The following is a 23,876-nucleotide window of genomic DNA, read 5'->3' as shown; positions in this document are numbered from 1 at the left end:
TCAGCCGAGTTCCTCAGCATCTCCCTCTTCACCTTCTGATAAGGAATCGACCGCTGACCGCGCTGGAAGCCTGCAAACCTGCAACATAGTAGCAAAGACGACTACTGCAACTCTGTAACGCTGATCCTGCCGCCTTCTCGACTGTTTTCCTGCTTGTGCATGCTGTGGGGGTAGTCTGCCTCCTCTCTGCACCAGAAGCTTCGAAGAAATCTCCCGTGGGTCGACGGAATCTTCCCCCTGCAACCGCAGGCACCAAAAAGCTGCATTACCGGTCCCTTGGGTCTCCTCTCAGCACGACGAGCGAGGTCCCTCGAATCCAGCGACACCGTCCAAGTGACCCCCACAGTCCAGTGACTCTTCAGCCCAAGTTTGGTGGAGGTAAGTCCTTGCCTCACCTCGCTGGGCTGCATTGCTGGGAACCGCGACTTTGCAAGCTTCTCCAGCCCCTGTGCACTTCCGGCGGAAATCCTGTGTGCACAGCCAAGCCTCGGTCCACGGCACTCTAACCTGCATTGCACGACTTTCTAAGTTGGTCTCCGGCGACGTGGGACTCCTTTGTGCAACTTCGGCGAGCACCGTTTCACGCATCCTCGTAGTGCCTGTTTCTGGCACTTCTCCGGGTGCTACCTGCTTCAGTGAGGGCTCTTTGTCTTGCTCGACGTCCCCTCTCTCTGCAGGTCCAATTTGCGACCTCCTGGTCCCTCCTGGGCCCCAGCAGCGTCCAAAAACGCCAAACGCACGATTTGCGTGTAGCAAGGCTTGTTGGCGTCCATCCGGCGGGAAAACACTTCTGCACGACTCTCCAAGGCGTGGGGGATCCATCCTCCAAAGGGGAAGTCTCTAGCCCTTGTCGTTCCTGCAGTATTCACAGTTCTTCAGCCTAGTAAGAGCTTCTTTGCACCAACCGCTGGCATTTCTTGGGCATCTGCCCATCTCCGAGCTGCTTGTGACTTTTGGACTTGGTCCCCTTGTTCCACAGGTACCCTCAGTCAGGAATCCATCGTTGTTGCATTGCTGATTTGTGTTTTCCTTGCATTTTCCCTCTAACACGACTATTTTGTCCTTAGGGAAACTTTAGTGCACTTTGCACTCACTTTTCAGGGTCTTGGGGAGGGTTATTTTTCTAACTCTCACTATTTTCTAATAGTCCCAGCGACCCTCTACAAGGTCACATAGGTTTGGGGTCCATTCGTGGTTCGCATTCCACTTCTGGAGTATATGGTTTGTGTTGCCCCTATCCCTATGTTTCCCCATTGCATCCTATTGTAACTATACATTGTTTGCACTGTTTTCTAAGACTATACTGCATATTTTTGCTATTGTGTATATATATCTTGTGTATATTTCCTATCCTCTCACTGAGGGTACACTCTAAGATACTTTGGCATATTGTCATAAAAATAAAGTACCTTTATTTTTAGTATAACTGTGTATTGTGTTTTCTTATGATATTGTGCATATGACACTAAGTGGTACTGTAGTAGCTTCACACGTCTCCTAGTTCAGCCTAAGCTGCTCTGCTAAGCTACCATTATCTATCAGCCTAAGCTGCTAGACACCCTATACACTAATAAGGGATAACTTGGCCTGGTGCAAGGTGCAAGTACCCCTTGGTACTCACTACAAGCCAGTCCAGCCTCCTACATTGGTTGTGCAGCGGTGGGATAAGTGCTTTGAGACTACTTACCACTCTTGTCATTGTACTTTTCATAAGAGAAAAATATACAAAACAAGGTCAGTGTATATACACATAGCCAAAAAGTTTTGCATTTCCTCTTTTCACTCTTTTCTAAGTGCTGAAAAGTACTTCTAAACTTTCAAAAAGTTCTTAAAAGTTTAAAAAGTTTTTTTTTCTGTCTTTCCAAAAAGTTCTGAAAACTTTTTTCTCTTTGTCTATCACTTTAACTCTCTCTAAAAATGTCTGGCACAGGCCAAAAAGTTGAACTGTCCAAACTTGCATATGATCACCTTAGCTGGAAAGGAGCAAGGAGTCTCTGCATAGAGAGAGGTTTGAGTGTAGGGAAGAATCCTTCCTTAGAACTGTTAATTAATATGCTTAGAGTACAGGATAAGGCCATAAGTGCCCAATCTGTAGAAAAAGTAGCTAATGGTTCTCAATCTGATCCAGGGACTCCCACAGGAAAAGGTTCAGGAAAGAAACTTCGCAGCCTGCCCATTACTAGACAGTCTAGCATAGTTGGTACAGAGGTTGAATCACATCATACTGATGATGTGCTCTCACATTATGCTGGTAGCCAAGCTGTTAGGGTGCCCTTGGTAAGGGACAGGTCTCCTTCTGTTCATTCCCATCACACCTCTGTATCTAGAAATGTCCCTCCCACCCACCCTGATGACAGATTGTTAGAAAGGGAGCTCAATAGATTGAGAGTGGAGCAAACCAGACTGAAGCTCAAGAAGCAACAGCTGGATTTGGATAGACAGTCTTTAGAAATAGAGAGGGAAAGACAGAAGATGGGTTTAGATACCCATGGTGGCAGCAGCAGTATTCCCCATAGTCATCCTGCAAAAGAGCATGATTCCAGGAATCTGCATAAGATAGTTCCCCCTTACAAGGAGGGGGATGACATTAACAAGTGGTTTGCTGCACTTGAGAGGGCCTGTGTTGTACAGGATGTCCCTCAAAAGCAGTGGGCTGCTATCCTATGGCTATCATTTACTGGAAAAGGTAGGGATAGGCTCCTTACTGTAAAAGAAAATGATGCTAACAATTTCCAAGTTCTTAAGAATGCACTCCTGGATGGTTATGGCTTAACCACTGAACAGTACAGGATAAAGTTCAGAGATACCAAAAAGGAGTCTTCACAAGACTGGGTTGATTTCATTGACCAGGCAGTGAAGGCCTTGGAGGGGTGGTTACATGGCAGTAAAGTTACTGATTATGACAGCCTGTATAACTTGATCCTGAGAGAGCATATTCTTAATAATTGTGTGTCTGATTTGTTGCACCAGTACTTGGTGGACTCTGATCTGACCTCTCCCCAAGAATTGGGAAAGAAGGCAGACAAATGGGTCAGAACAAGAGTGAACAGAAAAGTTCATACAGGGGGTGACAAAGATGGCAACAAAAAGAAGGATGGTAAGTCTTCTGACAAGGGTGGGGACAAATCTAAAAATGAGTCTTCATCAGGCCCACAAAAACACTCTGGTGGGGGTGGTGGGCCCAAATCCTCCTTTAATCAGAACAAGGAAAAGAAACCATGGTGCTATTTATGTAAGATAAAAGGCCATTGGACAACAGATCCCAGTTGTCCAAAGAAAGGCACCACAGCTCCTACCACTACAACCCCTACTGCTACACCTAGTGTCCCTACTAATAGCAGTGGTGGTGGGAGCAAACCTACTAATAGCCAATCCAAGGGAGTAGCTGGGCTCACTTTTGGTAATTTAGTTGGGGTTGGTCTAATTAGGGAGACCACAGAGGCTACTTTAGTCTCTGAAGGGGCTATTGATTTAGCCACTTTGGTTGCTTGCCCCCATAACTTGGAGAAGTACAAGCAACTAACCCTAATAAATGGTGTTGAGGTCCAGGCCTACAGGGACACAGGTGCCAGTGTCACAATGGTGATTGAGAAACTGGTGCACCCTGAACAACACATACTTGGACACCAGTACCAAGTAACCGATGCTCACAACATAACACAAAGCCACCCCATGGCTGTTGTAAATCTCAACTGGGGGGGGGGTATCTGGTCCAAAGAAAGTTGTGGTAGCTTCAGATTTACCTGTAGACTGTCTATTAGGGAACGATTTGGAGACATCAGCTTGGTCAGATGTGGAGTTGGAGGCCCATGCAGCAATGCTGGGCATCCCAGGGCATATTTTTGCTTTGACAAGGGCTCAGGCCAAAAAGCAAAAAGGACAGGGAAGCTTGGATCCTGGAACAATGGACCAAGTGCTCCCTAAAGCTAGGGCTAGTAGAAGCAAACCACTTCCTACTATCCCTCCCTCTACAGTGGATTCTACTTCTGAGGAAGAAGAATTCCCTCCCTGTGCAGAACCTACACCAGAGGAGCTGGAAGCAGACACTGCTGAGCTTTTGGGTGAAGGGGGGCCTGCCAGAGAGGAGCTGAGTGTGGCACAGCAAACCTGTCCCACATTAGAGGGTCTCAGACAGCAAGCTGTCAAACAGGCTAATGGGGATGTCAGTGACTCACACAGAGTTTACTGGGAGGACAACCTCTTGTACACTGAGCATAGGGATCCTAAACCTGGAGCTGCCAGGAGATTAGTGATTCCTCAGGAGTACAGAAAGTTCCTCCTAACACTGGCACATGACATTCCCTTAGCTGGGCACCTGGGTCAAATGAAAACTTGGGACAGATTGGTACCATTGTTTCATTGGCCTAGGATGTCTGAGGACACAAAAGAATTTTGTAAGTCCTGTGAAACCTGTCAAGCCAGTGGCAAGACAGGTGGCACTCCAAAGGCACCCCTTATCCCACTGCCTGTGGTTGGGGTTCCCTTTGAAAGGGTAGGGGTTGACATAGTTGGCCCCCTTGACCCTCCTACTGCTTCAGGCAATAGGTTTATCTTGGTGGTAGTGGACCATGCCACAAGATATCCTGAAGCTATTCCTTTAAGGACCACTACAGCTCCTGCAGTGGCAAAGGCCCTCCTGGGAATATTTTCCAGGGTGGGCTTCCCAAAGGAAGTAGTATCAGACAGAGGAAGCAATTTCATGTCTGCATACTTAAAGGCCATGTGGAAGGAGTGTGGTGTAACTTACAAGTTCACAACACCCTATCATCCACAAACAAATGGACTGGTGGAGAGATTTAATAAAACTCTCAAAGGCATGATTATGGGACTCCCTGAAAAACTCCGCAGGAGATGGGATATCCTTCTACCATGCCTCCTTTTTGCCTACAGGGAGGTACCCCAGAAAGGAGTGGGCTTCAGCCCCTTTGAACTTCTTTTTGGACACCCTGTTAGGGGTCCACTCACACTTGTAAAGGAGGGTTGGGAACAACCTTTAAAAGCTCCTAAGCAGGATATTGTGGATTATGTACTTGGCCTCAGATCAAGGATGGCTGAGTACATGAAAAAGGCCAGTAAAAACCTTCAGGCCAGCCAAGAGCTCCAGAAGCAATGGCATGATCAGAAGCGGTTTTGGTTCAGTACCAACCAGGGCAGAAAGTGTGGGTCTTGGAGCCTGTGGCCCCAAGAGCACTCCAAGATAAATGGAGTGGACCCCACACAATTGTTGAAAAGAAGGGTGAAGTCACCTACTTGGTTGACTTAGGCACTGCCAGGAGTCCCCTTAGGGTGCTCCATGTCAACCGCCTGAAACCCTACTATGACAGGGCTGATCTCACCCTGCTCATGGCAACAGATGAGGGACAGGAAGAAGACAGTGATCCTCTACCTGATCTCTTCTCTTCCACAGAACAAGATGCTCTTGTGGAAGGTGTAGTTTTGGCAGATTGTCTTACTGCTGAGCAGAAAGATAATTGCATAAATCTCCTAGGACAATTTTCAGAACTCTTCTCCATTGTGCCAGGCACCACTTCTTGGTGTGAGCACACTATAGATACTGGAGACAGTTTACCTGTCAAAAGTAAGATCTATAGGCAGCCTGACCATGTCAGGGACTGCATAAAGCTAGAAGTTCAGAAAATGTTGGAACTAGGAGTGGTTGAGCACTCTGACAGTCCATGGGCTTCTCCTGTGGTACTGGTACCAAAACCCAATTCCAAAGATGGAAAGAAGGAAATGAGGTTTTGTGTAGACTATAGAGGTCTCAACTTGGTAACCAAAACTGATGCTCACCCTATACCCAGGGCAGATGAGCTCATAGATACACTGGCATCTGCCAAGTATCTAAGCACTTTTGATTTGACTGCAGGGTATTGGCAGATCAAATTGTCAGAAGATGCTAAATCTAAGACTGCATTTTCTACCATTGGAGGACATTACCAGTTTACTGTAATGCCTTTTGGTCTGAAAAATGCACTTGCCACTTTTCAGAGGTTGGTGAACACAGTCCTGCAAGGGCTGGAAGCTTTCAGTGCAGCATATTTGGATGATATAGCTGTCTTTAGCTCCAGCTGGGATGATCACCTGGTCCACCTTTGGAAAGTTTTGGAGGCCCTGCAAAAGGCAGGCCTCACTATCAAGGCTTCAAAGTGCCAGATAGGGCAGGGTAAGGTGGTTTATCTGGGACACCTTGTTGGTGGGGAACAGATTGCACCACTTCAGGGGAAAATCCAAACTATTATTGATTGGGTTCCCCCTACCACTCAGACTCAGGTGAGAGCCTTCCTAGGCCTCACTGGGTATTACAGGAGGTTCATTAAGAACTATGGCTCCATTGCAGCCCCTCTTAATGACCTCACATCCAAGAAAATGCCTAAAAAGGTATTATGGACAGCAAACTGTCAGAAAGCTTTTGAGGAGCTGAAGCAGGCCATGTGCTCTGCACCTGTCCTGAAAAGCCCTTGTTACTCTAAAAAATTCTATGTCCAAACTGATGCATCTGAATTAGGAGTAGGGGCAGTCCTATCACAACTTAATTCTGAGGGCCAGGATCAACCTGTTGCTTTTATTAGTAGAAGGTTGACCCCTAGAGAAAAGCGTTGGTCTGCCATTGAGAGGGAGGCCTTTGCTGTGGTCTGGGCTCTGAAGAAGTTGAGGCCATACCTGTTTGGCACTCACTTCATTGTTCAGACAGACCACAAACCTCTACTTTGGCTAAAACAAATGAAAGGTGAAAATCCTAAATTGTTGAGGTGGTCCATATCCCTACAGGGAATGGACTATACAGTGGAACATAGACCTGGGAGTAGCCACTCCAATGCAGATGGACTCTCCACATATTTCCACTTAGACAATGAAGACTCATCAGGTAATGGCTAGTCTTATTGTCCTTCGTTTGGGGGGGGGTTGTGTAGGAAAGTACCATCTTGCCTGGCATGTTACCCCCATTTTTTCACTGTATATATGTTGTTTTAGTTGTATGTGTCACTGGGACCCTGGTAACCCAGGGCCCCAGTGCTCATAAGTGTGCCTGAATGTGTTACCTGTGTAGTGACTAACTGTCTCACTGAGGCTCTGCTAATCAGAACCTCAGTGGTTATGCTCTCTCATTTCTTTCTAAATTGTCACTAACAGGCTAGTGACCAATTTTACCAATTTACATTGGCTTACTGGAACACCCTTATAATTCCCTAGTATATGGTACTGAGGTACCCAGGGTATTGGGGTTCCAGGAGATCCCTATGGGCTGCAGCATTTCTTTTGCCACCCATAGGGAGCTCTGACAATTCTTACACAGGCCTGCCACTGCAGCCTGAGTGAAATAACGTCCACGTTATTTCACAGCCATTTTACACTGCACTTAAGTAACTTATAAGTCACCTATATGTCTAACCTTTACCTGGTAAAGGTTAGGTGCAAAGTTACTTAGTGTGAGGGCACCCTGGCACTAGCCAAGGTGCCCCCACATTGTTCAGAGCCAATTCACTGAACTTTGTGAGTGCGGGGACACCATTACACGCGTGCACTACATATAGGTCACTACCTATATGTAGCTTCACCATGGTAACTCCGAATATGGCCATGTAACATGTCTATGATCATGGAATTGCCCCCTCTATGCCATCCTGGCATTGTTGGTACAATTCCATGATCCCAGTGGTCTGTAGCACAGACCCTGGTACTGCCAGACTGCCCTTCCTGGGGTTTCTCTGCAGCTGCTGCTGCTGCCAACCCCTCAGACAGGCAGCTGCCCTCCTGGGGTCCAGCCAGGCCTGGCCCAGGATGGCAGAACAAAGAACTTCCTCTGAGAGAGGGTGTAACACCCTCTCCCTTTGGAAAATGGTGTGAAGGCAGGGGAGGAGTAGCCTCCCCCAGCCTCTGGAAATGCTTTGTTGGGCACAGATGTGCCCAATTCTGCATAAGCCAGTCTACACCGGTTCAGGGACCCCTTAGCCCCTGCTCTGGCGCGAAACTGGACAAAGGGAAGGGGAGTGACCACTCCCCTGACCTGCACCGCCCCTGGGAGGTGTCCAGAGCTCCTCCAGTGTGCTCCAGACCTCTGCCATCTTGGAAACAGAGGTGCTGCTGGCACACTGGACTGCTCTGAGTGGCCAGTGCCACCAGGTGACGTCAGAGACTCCTTGTGATAGGCTCCTTCAGGTGTTAGTAGCCTTTCCTCTCTCCTAGGTAGCCAAACCCTCTTTTCTGGCTATTTAGGGTCTCTGTCTCTGGGGAAACTTTAGATAACGAATGCATGAGCTCAGCCGAGTTCCTCTGCATCTCCCTCTTCACCTTCTGATAAGGAATCGACCGCTGACCGCGCTGGAAGCCTGCAAACCTGCAACATAGTAGCAAAGACGACTACTGCAACTCTGTAACGCTGATCCTGCCGCCTTCTCGACTGTTTTCCTGCTTGTGCATGCTGTGGGGGTAGTCTGCCTCCTCTCTGCACCAGAAGCTCCGAAGAAATCTCCCGTGGGTCGACGGAATCTTCCCCCTGCAACCGCAGGCACCAAAAAGCTGCATTACCGGTCCCTTGGGTCTCCTCTCAGCACGACGAGCGAGGTCCCTCGAATCCAGCGACACCGTCCAAGTGACCCCCACAGTCCAGTGACTCTTCAGCCCAAGTTTGGTGGAGGTAAGTCCTTGCCTCACCTCGCTGGGCTGCATTGCTGGGAACCGCGACTTTGCAAGCTTCTCCGGCCCCTGTGCACTTCCGGCGGAAATCCTGTGTGCACAGCCAAGCCTGGGTCCACGGCACTCTAACCTGCATTGCACGACTTTCTAAGTTGGTCTCCGGCGACGTGGGACTCCTTTGTGCAACTTCGGCGAGCACCGTTTCACGCATCCTCGTAGTGCCTGTTTCTGGCACTTCTCCGGGTGCTACCTGCTTCAGTGAGGGCTCTTTGTCTTGCTCGACGTCCCCTCTCTCTGCAGGTCCAATTTGCGACCTCCTGGTCCCTCCTGGGCCCCAGCAGCGTCCAAAAACGCCAAACGCACGATTTGCGTGTAGCAAGGCTTGTTGGCGTCCATCCGGCGGGAAAACACTTCTGCACGACTCTCCAAGGCGTGGGGGATCCATCCTCCAAAGGGGAAGTCTCTAGCCCTTGTCGTTCCTGCAGTATTCACAGTTCTTCAGCCTAGTAAGAGCTTCTTTGCACCAACCGCTGGCATTTCTTGGGCATCTGCCCATCTCCGAGCTGCTTGTGACTTTTGGACTTGGTCCCCTTGTTCCACAGGTACCCTCAGTCAGGAATCCATCGTTGTTGCATTGCTGATTTGTGTTTTCCTTGCATTTTCCCTCTAACACAACTATTTTGTCCTTAGGGAAACTTTAGTGCACTTTGCACTCACTTTTCAGGGTCTTGGGGAGGGTTATTTTTCTAACTCTCACTATTTTCTAATAGTCCCAGCGACCCTCTACAAGGTCACATAGGTTTGGGGTCCATTCGTGGTTCGCATTCCACTTCTGGAGTATATGGTTTGTGTTGCCCCTATCCCTATGTTTCCCCATTGCATCCTATTGTAACTATACATTGTTTGCACTGTTTTCTAAGACTATACTGCATATTTTTGCTATTGTGTATATATATCTTGTGTATATTTCCTATCCTCTCACTGAGGGTACACTCTAAGATACTTTGGCATATTGTCATAAAAATAAAGTACCTTTATTTTTAGTATAACTGTGTATTGTGTTTTCTTATGATATTGTGCATATGACACTAAGTGGTACTGTAGTAGCTTCACACGTCTCCTAGTTCAGCCTAAGCTGCTCTGCTAAGCTACCATTATCTATCAGCCTAAGCTGCTAGACACCCTATACACTAATAAGGGATAACTGGGCCTGGTGCAAGGTGCAAGTACCCCTTGGTACTCACTACAAGCCAGTCCAGCCTCCTACATTTACCTCCCCAGGAACTGTGAAAATTGCACTGTGTCCACTTTTAAAACAGCTTATTGTGTTTTATGTAAAAAGTATACATGCTAAAGTAATGATTCAAAGTTCCTAGAGTACTTACCTGCAATACCTTTCAAATGAGATATTACATGTAAAATTTGAACCTGTGGTTCTTAAAATAAACTAAGAAAATATATTTTTCTATAACAAAACCTATTGGCTGGATTTGTCTCTGAGTCTGTGTACCTCATTTATTGTCTATGTGTATGTACAACAAATGCTTAACACTACTCCTTGGATAAGCCTACTGCTCGACCACACTACCACAAAATAGAGCATTAGTATTATCTCTTTTTACCACTATTTTACCTCTAAGGGGAACCCTTGGACTCTGTGCATGCTATTCCTTACTTTGAAATAGCACATACAGAGCCAACTTCCTACATTGGTGGATCAGCGGTGGGGTACAAGACTTTGCATTTGCTGGACTACTCAGCCAATACCTGATCACACGACAAATTCCAAAATTGTCATTAGAAATTGATTTTTGCAATTTGAAAAGTTTTCTAAATTCTTAAAAGACCTGCTAGGGCCTTGTGTTAGATCCTGTTTAGCATTTCTTTTAGAGTTTAAAAGTTTGTAAAAGTTTGAATTAGATTCTAGAACCAGTTTTAGATTCTTAAAAAGTATTCCAACTTTTAGAAGCAAAATGTCTAGCACAGATGTGACTGTGGTGGAACTCGACACCACACCTTACCTCCATCTTAAGATGAGGGAGCTAAGGTCACTCTGTAAAATAAAGAAAATAACAATGGGCCCCAGACCTTCCAAACTACAGCTCCAGGAGCTGTTGGCAGAGTTTGCAAAGGCCAACCCCTCTGAGGATGGCAACACAGAGGATGAAGATAGTGACTTGGAGGAAAATTCCCCCCTACCAGTCCTATTTAGGGAGAACAGGGTCTCTCAAACCCTGACTCCAAAAATAGTAGTCAGAAATGCTGGCTCCCTCACAGGAGGGTCCAGCCTCTCTGAAATCACTGAAGATAACTCCAGTGAAGAGGACATCCAGTTAGCCAGGATGGCCAAAAGATTGGCTTTGGAAAAACAGATCCTAGCCATAGAAAGGGAAAGACAAGAGATGGGCCTAGGACCCATCAATGGTGGCAGCAACATAAATAGGGTAAGAGATTCTCCTGACATGTTGAAAATCCCCAAAGGGATTGTAACTAAATATGAAGATGGTGATGACATCACCAAATGGTTCACAGCTTTTGAGAGGGCTTGTGAAACCAGAAAAGTGAACAAATCTCACTGGGGTGCTCTCCTTTGGGAAATGTTCACAGGAAAGTGTAGGGATAGACTCCTCACACTCTCTAAAAAAGATGCAGAATCTTATGACCTCATGAAGGGTACCCTGATTGAGGGCTTTGGATTCTCCACTGAGGAGTATAGAATTAGATTCAGGGGGGCTCAAAAATCCTCGAGCCAGACCTGGGTTGATTATGTTGACTACTCAGTGAAAACACTGGATGGTTGGGTAACTGGAAATGAAGTGTATGACTATGATGGGCTTTATAATTTGTTTATGAAAGAACACCTTTTAAGTAACTGCTTCAATGAAAAGTTGCATCAGTATCTGGTAGACCTAGGTCCAATTTCTCCCCAAGAATTGGGAAAGAAGGCAGACCACTGGGTCAAGACTAGGGTAACCAAAACTTCCACTGGGGGTGACCAAAAGAAAGGGGTTACAAAGCCTCCCCAGGAGAAAGTGGGTGACACTAGAAACAAAGAAAAAGAGTCCCCTGTAGGCCCCCAAAAACCAGACCAGGTGGGTGGGCCCAGAGACACAACCCAAGACAAAGGTGGGTACCAGGGTAAGAGCTGGGATGCCACTAAGGCATGGTGCCATAACTGTAAACAGACAGGGCACCACACCAAGGACACTTCTTGTCCCAAAAACAAACCCCCTAGCAAAATCCGAGGGGTAACCAGTGTAGCCATTGGAGATGACTCCTCAGATGAGGAGGTCTTCATAGCCTTCAACTGGAAAAAGGGCCCAACAGGTGAGTTGGAGATTCCAGAGGGAAGTAGACACTTCCACCACCTACTGGTGAATGGAATCCCAGCCACTGCCCTGAGAGACACTTGTGCCAGTCACACTATTGTGCATGACAGGCTGGTGTTCTCAAACCAGTTCATCCCAGGTGAGATGGCCAGAGTAAGAGTTAGCCCAGACAGGGTCACTGATAGGCCTGTGGCTTTTGTGCCCATAGAAGTGGGTGGGACTTTTAGCTGGAGAAGGGTGGTAGTCAGTACAGACCTCCCCCTTGATTGTCTCCTTGGAAATGACTACCCAGAGGTTAGTCAGAGCCCAAGAGAGGAACTGGTCCAGTGCCAGTCCTCTCCCAAGGATTCTGGAGTGCCTGCCTCTGCAGTAAATGCAAGTAGGCCCCAGAAGAAAAAGAAAAGGAAACAGAGTAGGAAAGGTGGACAACCTTTAGCCAAGGTTCCAGCAAGCCAAGGAGATTCTGCTCCAGTAGGGGAGAACTCCAAAAGTGGCTCTGATAAAGTCCAACCTGACCCACGAGAAGTCCTGGCTAGTCAGGCAACTGTTAAGCCTGAGTGGGTGGCTCCTCAGCTAACAGAAGAAAGAGTGGAAGAAGGGTGTTTACTACAAGATGTGGTAACCCCCCACTCTAATACAGCAGACAGGCACCCTGAACCCAAAGAAGCCTGTAACTTAGCCCCTTCCCTTGTAGGTGAAGAGCTAAAGGTGTGGTTTTGGGCACTGATAGCTGTCAGTGGCCTCTGCTGGGTGTTAGCCTTTATGGCTGCACTATCCTTGGCATGGTGGTCTGACCCCATGCCAAATAGCAAGTTAGGCCCCCTGACCCTGTTGGTCATGGTGGGGTTACTCCAGCTCTGGGTAACCTCTTTGGGTAAGCTAGGGGTGACCCTGGCTAAAATAAGATTAGCAGAGGTGGATACCTCTAACCCCAAAATAGAGAGAATGGGTGAAGACATAAAAAGCACAGACAAGTGGCAGTTCAGACTAGGTCCTATCACTGTGGAAGTGGGTCAGTTCCCCAGAGGGAATGACCTGAACAGGAGGATGTAAGGCAGAGTAGGCCCTGCAACAAACCAGCCTATTTCCTCTACTCTTCCTCGCCTGACAGATTAGGAAGACTCTCCCAGCTTTGGCTGAGTCTCCTGGCCTGTGGGCTGGGGGGGGCTTGTGTAAAGAAATGGCTCCCTGTTGCAGTTACCCCCCACTTTTTGCCTGATACTGATGCTGACTTGACTGAGAAGTGTGCTGGGACCCTGCTAACCAGGCCCCAGCACCAGTGTTCTTTCACCTAAAATGTACCATTGTTTCCACAATTGGCACAACCCTGGCACCTAGGTAAGTCCCTTGTAACTGGTACCCCTGGTACCAAGGGCCCTGATGCCAGGGAAGGTCTCTAAGGGCTGCAGCATGTCTTATGCCACCCTAGGGACCCCTCACTCAGCACAGACACACTGCTTGCCAGCTTGTGTGTGCTGATGGGGAGAAAATGACTAAGTCGACATGGCACTCCCCTCAGGGTGCCATGCCAACCTCCCACTGCCTGTGGCATAGGTAAGTCACCCCTCTAGTAGGCCTTACAGCCCTAAGGCAGGGTGCACTATACCACAGGTGAGGGCATATGTGCATGAGCACTATGCCCCTACAGTGTCTAAGCAAAACCTTAGACATTGTAAGTGCAGGGTAGCCATAAGAGTATATGGGCTGGGAGTCTGTCAAAAACGAACTCCACAGCTCCATAATGGCTACACTGAATACTGGGAAGTTTAATATCAAACTTCTCAGAATAATAAACCCACACTGATGCCAGTGTTGGATTTATTAAAAAATGCACACAGAGGGCATCTTAGAGATACCCCCTGTATTTTACCCAATTGTTCAGTGCAGGACTGACTGGTCTGTGCCAGCCTGCTGCTGAGACGAGTTGCTGACCTCATGCGGTGAGAGCCTTTGTGCTCTCTGAGGACAGAAACAAAGCCTGCTCTGGGTGGAGGTGCTTCACACCTCCCCCCTGCAGGAACTGTAACACCTAGCAGTGAGCTTCAAAGGCTCAAGCTTCGTGTTACAATGCCCCAGGGCACTCCAGCTAGTGGAGATGCCCGCCCCCTGGACCCAGCCCCCGCTTTTGGCGGCAAGTCCAGGAGAGATAATGAGAAAAACAAGGAGGAGTCACTGGCCAGTCATGACAGCCCCTAAGGTGTCCTGAGCTGAGGTGACTCTGACTTTTAGAAATCCTCCATCTTGAAGAAGGAGGATTCCCCCAATAGGGATAGGAATGTGACCACCTCCCCTTGGGAGGAGGCACAAAGAGGGTGTACCCACCCTCAGGGCTAGTAGCCATTGGCTACTAACCCCCCAGACCTAAACACGCCCTTAAATTTAGTATTTAAGGGCTCTCCCTGAACCTAGAAACTAGATTCCTGCAACAACAAGAAGAAGGACTGCCCAGCTGAAAACCCCTGCAGAGGAAGACCAGAAGACAACAACTGCCTTGGCTCCAGAAACTCACCGGCCTGTCTCCTGCCTTCCAAAGAACTCTGCTCCAGCGACGCCTTCCAAAGGGACCAGCGACCTCTGAATCCTCTGAGGACTGCCCTGCTTCGACGACGACAAGAAACTCCCGAGGACAGCGGACCTGCTCCAAAAAGACTGCAACTTTGTTTCAAGAAGCAGCTTTACAGAACCCTGCAACTCCCCGCAAGAAGCGTGAGACTTGCAACACTGCACCCGGCGACCCCGACTCGGCTGGTGGAGAACCAACACCTCAGGGAGGACCCCCGGACTACTCTACGACTGTGAGTACCAAAACCTGTCCCCCCTGAGCCCCCACAGCGCCGCCTGCAGAGGGAATCCCGAGGCTTCCCCTGACCGCGACTCTCTGAAACCTAAGTCCCGACGCCTGGAAAAGACCCTGCACCCGCAGCCCCCAGGACCTGAAGGACCGGACTTTCACTGCAGAAGTGACCCCCAGGAGTCCCTCTCCCTTGCCCAAGTGGAGGTTTCCCCGAGGAAGCCCCCCCTTGCCTGCCTGCAGCGCTGAAGAGATCCCTTGATCTCTCATTGACTAACATTGCGAACCCGACGCTTGTTCTAACACTGCACCCGGCCGCCCCCGCGCCGCTGAGGGTGAAATTTCTGTGTGGGCTTGTGTCCCCCCCGGTGCCCTACAAAACCCCCCTGGTCTGCCCTCCGAAGACGCGGGTACTTACCTGCAAGCAGACCGGAACCGGGGCACCCCCTTCTCTCCATTATAGCCTATGCGTTTTGGGCACCACTTTGAACTCTGCACCTGACCGGCCCTGAGCTGCTGGTGTGGTAACTTTGGGGTTGCTCTGAACCCCCAACGGTGGGCTACCTTGGACCAAGAACTGAACCCTGTAAGTGTCTTACTTACCTGGTAAAACTAACAATACTTTACCTCCCCAGGAACTGTGAAAATTGCACTGTGTCCACTTTTAAAACAGCTTATTGTGTTTTATGTAAAAAGTATACATGCTAAAGTAATGATTCAAAGTTCCTAGAGTACTTACCTGCAATACCTTTCAAATGAGATATTACATGTAAAATTTGAACCTGTGGTTCTTAAAATAAACTAAGAAAATATATTTTTCTATAACAAAACCTATTGGCTGGATTTGTCTCTGAGTGTGTGTACCTCATTTATTGTCTATGTGTATGTACAACAAATGCTTAACACTACTCCTTGGATAAGCCTACTGCTCGACCACACTACCACAAAATAGAGCATTAGTATTATCTCTTTTTACCACTATTTTACCTCTAAGGGGAACCCTTGGACTCTGTGCATGCTATTCCTTACTTTGAAATAGCACATACAGAGCCAACTTCCTACAAGCATCACCTGTGCTCTTGAGCTACAGGCATGCTTACCGTTCCACATATTTTATGATTCTCTACAATCCCAATCCACTCCTTATCCTTGGGGTACCTATATCACCCCTCTGCAGCCCCACAGCACCAGAAGGTTATCCGTATTCACTGACCTGTGTGGGCTAGAGCCACTTTGTCTGTATTTCTTTGAAGCAAAACCATTGAAGTACTAAACATATTCACTGCAAAAATTTCATACTTCATTACAAATTGCAGAGCCACTCACCTAACAACTAGAATATCTCACTCTATCGCTGCAAGAAGCTAGAATTCTACAGTTCAGGTAACCGATCCTTAGGTCATCTGAGGCTGATGTTTAGGATTTGTCTACTGCAGCATGGACCACCGAGTCCGCTTATTGTCGCTAATATGCACATGTCCTTGTCAGCATCGCTGCTTAAGCATCTATGCTTAATAGGCTCGCTTATGTCAACTGTTTTACTTTTCATTTTCAATTTATGTGGCAATAAAAGTCCATTTAGGAATTTACAATGTTAATAGCTCTAACTCGAAAAAATGCAAGATCCAATGCATTGCAAATGCTTGTTATATTCCTGCCGGAAGATGCTGAAATCCTCTGGTCCTGTGTTAGGCGAGAGATGTTGTCTGACATTTTTGGGACTACTCAGTGCCAATTTGAGGACACTCCCGTTGTCCAAGCCTCTTCAATCCAGACTGCTGGCTTCTCAGGTGAGGGCCCACCCCTGAACACAACCAACAAAGTGCATCCAGACCATTCAATAGCATATACGTATCTGTCGCAGCGGACCTAACGAATGCACCTCTTTACTTCATCTGCAAACATGCACACCTCAACAACCTAATCCTAATTAACACAAGAAATAATATGAGCAGATGCAGAAAATAAATTCTAATTCTTGAAACATAACATGCAGTATGTCTCCATGTTCTTTAAAAAAAGCTTTCGTGAATCTTCTTGGTTGAACTACAGCCACAAGAACTGTAACCCCATTCTCTCAAAACGGCTAACAACGTACACCCTTCCTCACATGGAAGCTGCAGAATGTCAGATCTGCGGATGCTCACCAGGCAGACATCATTGATGCCCTCAAGCTTGGTATTCTCTGCATCCCTGAATCCTGGCCCAGTGCCCACTAACAATCAATTGTGGATTCCGTGGTGGCTCAGACAATGTAACTCAAGGTAGGGTCAGCATCAGTTTTGTCTTCAGAAAACTGCTTAGCTACAGAATACTGCAGGCCATGTCTACCATCATATTTAAATTTCTCAAACTATTATCTCTTTCTATTTTGACCCCCCCCTTGCTCCTTCAGCTATTGTTCCTCCCCACAACTTACGTATGATTTCATGGCACAGATTACAGAATGCCTCACAATTAGACAGATGGTATCCTTGAACATCTACTGTAAAGACTTTAATATTGACAGTGGTAATTCCAACTTGAAATCCGATGCAAAGCTTAACAAGGTACATTAAATCCCTCTCAGCCTTCATCATGAAGACGCAATTCTTGAACTCATCATCTCCGGTTTTCCGGCAAACAGTCCAATCTGCAGTGCAATTGCGTCCTCATCATGTTCCCTTTCTGGGACCAGGTCGTTTGTAGTTTCTTTGATTGGCTTCTGAGGCTGTTTGAGTGGGTTCCTACTGAACAGGGTACCAAAACAAACTAGCATCATTTCATACAGATGATGCCTCACTGTTGTCTTGTCTGGCAATTGCATATAGTAAGCGTATGTGTAAATCACAATATGCTTTATAATTACCCTTAGGCTCGGGCCTAGAACTCAGGTTCAAGGCCTTTAACATCTGGTATAGCCCTCGCCAGCGGTCTATAAGGCTACAATAGGCTTCAATTTATTACATATGACAAGATTTAATCCGGCATCACTGCTGCCTGGCTGAATATTTTGAATACAATAAACGGGGGAGGACTAAAAAGTAACACATTCAAAAGGATGCTTAGATGTATCCAAAGAATGGGACATGCCTTGTTGACTGAGTCAAGCCTTTTGCCTTGGAGGGGTCACCAAAAGCTTGCATCTGACCATTATACAATGGCCTATTGCAAAATCGAATTGTGGAAATCTGAATGGTGCTCATAGTGCATGAAAATGGATAGTTTGTTATACTAACTCTCTCGCCATCTTGGGACAGAATTTCAGCACAATACAGTCCCTTGGTCTTGATTTTCTAGAAGGTCCGATCCTCCGGCCCATCAAAACATCAGAAACCCGCACAGAGTAATTCCTAAGGGAGTGGCCTGTAGAGGGCGATGAAAAAAGCTGGCTGAGCCGTGGATACATTTAGACACCTTGGCAACCTGTAGGCTCTCTGAATTTTTGACACTTAGGGCCAGATGTAGCAAAGGTTTTTACTCATTCTATGTCTATGGGAAAAAGTGTTCGTACATATGGCCCTTAATGTATCCTTTTGTAACTAAGAATTCCTTCCTCTTCCCTCCTCTCCATGGTTTACTGCTGTCTGAAACAGTGATGGTCTCACATCATTGTTATAAAGTCCAAAGGGCATATCGGTCTCTGTGGCGCAGTCAGACACCACACAACACATCTCAATAACAGGGGTTTACTCTTAGACAGACCAGAGAAACAGAACTTGGTAACTGTAAGAGTAGCCTCAAGTTTTTCAAGATAATTTAAAATGAACTCATAATCAAATTTTAGTGCTTTATCAAGAGCGAACAAGCATTTGCAATGCAACAGGTCTCGCATTACGTCGAGTTAGAGCTAATAGCGTTGTAAACTCTTAACCAGACTTTTCTTGCCACCTTAAATAAAAAAAAATAAAAAAACAAGTGCGATAGCACTGTGAAATAAAGAGAAAATGTAGTCCAGAAACCATACGTAAAACATGGAGCCTCGTATGTTTCCAGTAGTTTATCAGCGCTCTTGAGGAGGGCTAAACACCGGAAAAGGCATGACATATGCATGCCTTTCACGAATAAAAACAAGCAGATTTTAAAAGGCAAGCCCACGAACCAATGAAAGTGACTGAAGTAACATGGGCGTGGTCAAAATCCCCCTAAAAAGAGATTAGAAGAGGGACGTGAGCTTTGTGCTCGCTCCTAAAAAAGACAGCAGCAGAAAAATTGTGGGAAACTGCCAGGGGGCAATTAATCCCCAACAGGGCAGTAGTGGCTAAGACCAAAGGTCGCAAAGTCATGGAAACAGCTTCAGAAAACTCACTTAAATCCTGTGGAGGAGTCAAATGGCTTAGCAGTTGTTCAGATATAGCTGTGTTATCTTTCAAAGCACCAGTTACTTTCTCCAAGAAGCTTTCATTTGAAGAAACATTAAGGGCCTGATTTAGAGTTTGATGGACAGGTTACTCTGTCACAAATATGATGGATACCCCGTTTGCCGTATTACGTATCCCATAGGATATAATGGGATCGTGATATGGCGAACGGGATATCTGTCACGTTTGTGACGGAGTAAACCCATCCACCAAACTTTAAAATTAGGCCTTAAGTCTGGATTTCTTCCCAGGAGCAGTTTTCAAATTACCTATGGGCTCTCTTTTAGACATGTTTAAAAATTTGAAACCTAGGGGGATAATCACGTAAAATGAGGTGCCAAGTGACCAGATCCAACCTCTAATGGACCACAACGATGATGATGGGCAGGACGTGAGGCACAGTGATGATGAGAGGGGCTTGTGAGGTATGGGGACCGTGGTCCATTGAGTCCCCCTTTTAGGCTTTATTCCACTCCTGTGCCCCAGGCATCTTCCTTGCAGTTATTTTCTTGGCAGTTAGCTTATCTTAGTCTATAGTGGATTCTCCAAAAGTCAAATCGAGGATAAGAGAAGTAAATTAAAAATTGTCTTTAGTGTTATCGAAAGGAATTGTGCAGACACTGGATATTAGCCCAGCTTGTGTCTACACAACACAAAAGGATGCATATAAGTTTATGAGGCTACATTAACCTTGAAGATACATTCCAGAGATAAGCGAATGTGGTAGCTTCTCTAATGTGTTGGAGAGAAGAAGGCGAATTCGGGATTCCTTGCAGATGCACCTCCTTTGCATTATTCAGCATCTAGTGTTAGGGTCTGGATATTCTGATTTAGTACAAAGTTTTTCTTCCTTTTTGAAAGTGGATCCTGAGATCCAGGCTGCATAACTATTGCTGGTGAGTAACCAGTTTCATATGCAGTATGATCATGTCCTAGATTCACCTGCCTTGCATAGACTATAAAGCTGTTTTCCCTCTCACAGAGGGATGTATGGACGGTTGTAAGAACTAAAAATATGTAACGCTTCCTCCCTTGCGTTGATATCTGTTCAGTAATGTTTTAGAAAGTTGTGTGTGGAGGACCATGTACTGTTGTGGAAATGCTGTGAAGTGAGTTTTTTTCCTATGTATGCCAGCGTTGCCCCCCTTTTCCTTGTTGAATTTGCTTTTGGTTTAAACTCCCTTTAAACTTTCACTGCCATTGAGTAGCAAAGGTGGATAGTCAACACTATACATCGGACTATAGAAGCTTTTGACAGTGGCTGCCCTTTTGATTGTGGTGCATGTGCCACAATTAACTGTTGTGGTTTACTAACAGCCTTTGTAGCTAGCACATGGCACATGATGGGTCTCCTGACATTTAGTGTGTTATATATTTACTACTGACTCCTTAAGGTCTTGGACAAATACTGACAATAGGAGTGGTCTGATTAGAGTGGAAGACGGGCACCACTTTGGGTGTGGATTTTGGGGTGGTTTTCATCCCTGTATTGTTTTGGTATGGAAGGATAGCTCTTGTATGGTGCGTGCTTGTATCACACATACCTTTTCAGTGATGTGATTGCCTCAAGGGAGGCTCTTTTTGGTGTCAGGTGTCCTACCAGTGTACTAAACCAGCATGGACCTCCTCGGCAGCTAGGACCTCTCTAAGTAGGGCAATTGCTTGACACATAAACTAGTGTCTATTTGGCCGAAATGTTGTTTTGAGTCAATTAGGCATTCCCATTTTGGAACTAAATTTTTATGGAGTTTTTTCAGTCTTTCGCCTGAAAAAAAGAGATCATTGAACACAATGGGTGATTGCAATACTGATGATTTAAATAACAGACCTAATTTAAACAATAATAAATGTGGTCCTAACCGACTGTTCTGCTGGTGATCAATGATGCAACTGATAATGGAATAAGTGAAGGATCACATTAGTTAGTCCTACATCAGTGATGTCTTGTGCCTGCGTTGCACACCACTCCATAGATCCCTACCAGATTTTCAGGATAACAGAGTGTAAATCATGCAAATTATTTTGCTTTAGATTCATTGTATATAAAAGATTCTTAAGTGGATATTCTGAAAATATCTAAATTTACAATCTCTGATTCTTTAAATGCTTTCATATTGTTTCAAAACGTACCATTTATGTCTTGTGTGCCCACCATTTAATCTGTATCCATAATATCCAAAGTTGCCCTCTTTCTAGTGTCCAATTGAGGGAGTGGAGTTGACTCCAACTCTGTACATTTGTGCAGGTGTAAACATATTGTAATCTTGCTTCTAAGGGTTTCACCACTACTAGGTATTTTTATTTACAATCCTACTACTTTCTTAGTTACCGTTCCATTTTGACTAGCTTAATTTGTCCTCCATTACCTAAATCCTCCATTTCATTATTTTCACTTTTGGTAAAGTGAATTTTATACTCCATATTTTGTGGATCCATACTCGCGTTCAAGTTATAGCCCTCACCAGCGGTCTACAAGGCTACAACAGGCTTCAATATATTACATATTACAAGATTTAACCCAACATCACTGCTGCCGAGCTGAATACTTTGAATACAAGTAACAGGGGGGGACAAAAACGTAACACCTTCAAAAGGACCTTTGGAAGATGTACCCGATGAATGGGACATGCCTTGTTCACTGAGTCACAGCTCTTTACCTTGGACTGGTCACCAAAAGCTTGCATAAAACTATTATACAATGGCATATTGAAAAAAAAAACTCATTGTGGAAGTCTGAATGGTGCTCATAGTACTTGAAATTGGATAGTTTGTTATACTAGCTCTCTCGCCATCTTGGACAGAATTCCAGCACAATACAGTCCCCTGATCTTGGTAAAGTGAATTTCATACTCCATGTTTTGTGGATCCATACTGCAGATTCCTTCCTAAATTACTATTACTTATCTCATGAAGCAACACATATGATTGGAAATAGGGAGGGTTATTATTGATTGACTTTTCAAATAAATACTCATGCCTGTTGGAATTGATCTGATAATAGCCTGTGCAAGTGTCCCCCCTTTCCATTCAATTGCTGTTTCTCTTCACTCCTCTGCTGGTAAAAGACCCAGGTGCAGGTGAATTAGGAAAGCAAAGTTATTTTCATCATTCCATTGTCCACAAAGAAATTACTCTACAAAGAGTGATCAGATCAGAAATGTTGTTCATACCTGCCTTCCCTCAGTTGTTGATCTACCTCCTCACTTCGAATCAGGGCATTTTAAGTACAGCACACACCCTAGTACAAAAAAGGAAAAACAATGTTTAAAATATATGGTCCCTCACATTTTACCAAATTTCTTGTGCTCTCTTTATAGTTGTTGGTCTCTTGCAAATTTGCAAAATGCATTTTCTTCTTCTTTATTAGCTGCAGAGATATTTACTTGGTTGTAAAACGCGGACAAGTTGCTAGAAACTTGGTGTGGAGTATGGCTCTTCTGAGCGGTCCCCATGCTGAGATGTATGCTAGCATCCATTCTAGGGGACTGGGGCCCATATGCAGTCCTCAGCCTGGATGGAAGCCCAGTCTCTCCCTTGTGTTGGGGTGATTTAGTCAGTGTGTATTGAAGTATTTTTGAAAACAGTAGTTTTCAGTGGTCTCTTCAATTTTACTAGGCTTAAGATGCCATTTGGTGACTATTTAGGGCATTGCATTAGTAAGCACCCTACACTTTGACAACATGTTTTACTTTTGGATGTGTGTTCAGTTTTGCATTACGTAGTCCCATACTCCTGACAGGGTTGTACTGAGAGAGTCCGTTTCCAAAGGTATAGAGGGATTTAAATCAATGCATAGCATTTTAAAGTTGTTGCACTGGAAGCCCATAGAGTTCCTGCAGGACTGGTGAATGTTTGGAGTGAAGAATGTGATGAGATACTGGGGGAGTCATTTTGAAATGCAAATGTGTGAATTTTGACTTAAGAGGGCATGACGGGGGTCGGTCACATGTCCAATATCAGGCCACGCCTCTTCTCATTTCTTTGCGTACAGAAAACCTCACTACGCTTCCAATTATGCATTGCGTTCACTAATTCAGTGTCATAGAAACATACTGGGAAGACCCGTTTCATTATTGGTCCTTCCCGTTTCCAGTACAAATGAATGATTATTGGCATTTTGTAGCATGGATCTTTTCTATAGTCAGATAAACCCTTGAACATCTCTGAATACTGCTAAAGCGTGAACATATCTGCCACATTTTCTGCTCCTGGATTATCAATTTACTGTCTTGGGTACCTTAAAAGATGTGCAGAATACCAATTAAATCGAATTTATGCCTTGTGTTGACACTCATGTGTTGCCAGATGGGAAGACATTGTAGAGGTAGATACTAGATTATTAATGACCTGTGTATTTCCTTCCGGAATATTGTTACTGAACATAGTAGACACTGACCATATTCAACCCCAAGACCTCGGTCCACGCTGTATCTATTTACCACCCGCTTGAAGTGGAGCAGTTCGAGGTGCGGCTTTCACATACACTCATGTGTCAATCTTATTATTTTCTTCTGTTTCAGGGTGAAAGGGGACTCCCTGGTTTAGAGGGTCAGATTGGTTTACCAGGATTCCCAGGACCAGAGGGGCCTCCCGGACCAAGAGGAGCAAAGGTAAGCAGTGCGTTATTTGCCGGACTGTCGTCGAGCACAAATAGAAGGACGTGCAATTCATATAGAATCCTTAGGTGTCAACTGTTCCCATTAGACATGAATGCTCCATCGTATAGAACTAATGTCCTCTGAGACCTTGACTGACATACCAGCTATAAACTATGGATTTGCC

The 23,876-nt window shown here is 45.8% G+C and overlaps 1 protein-coding gene across 1 annotated transcript in view; it reads left to right on the top strand.

Moving 5' to 3' along the window:
- The window catches only part of COL4A5 (collagen type IV alpha 5 chain), a 1,021,631-nt gene that overhangs the window by 120,891 nt on the left and 876,864 nt on the right, over positions 1-23,876 (top strand). The window contains exon 3 of the mRNA XM_069211570.1: positions 23,615-23,704. Coding sequence (XP_069067671.1) covers positions 23,615-23,704 — 90 coding nt within the window. The remainder of the gene's footprint in view (positions 1-23,614; positions 23,705-23,876) is intronic.

This window comes from Pleurodeles waltl, chromosome 2_1 (assembly GCF_031143425.1).
Source record: "Pleurodeles waltl isolate 20211129_DDA chromosome 2_1, aPleWal1.hap1.20221129, whole genome shotgun sequence".
Taxonomy (NCBI): Eukaryota; Metazoa; Chordata; class Amphibia; order Caudata; family Salamandridae; genus Pleurodeles; species Pleurodeles waltl.
This window is presented reverse-complemented; position numbering and strand designations above follow the sequence as displayed.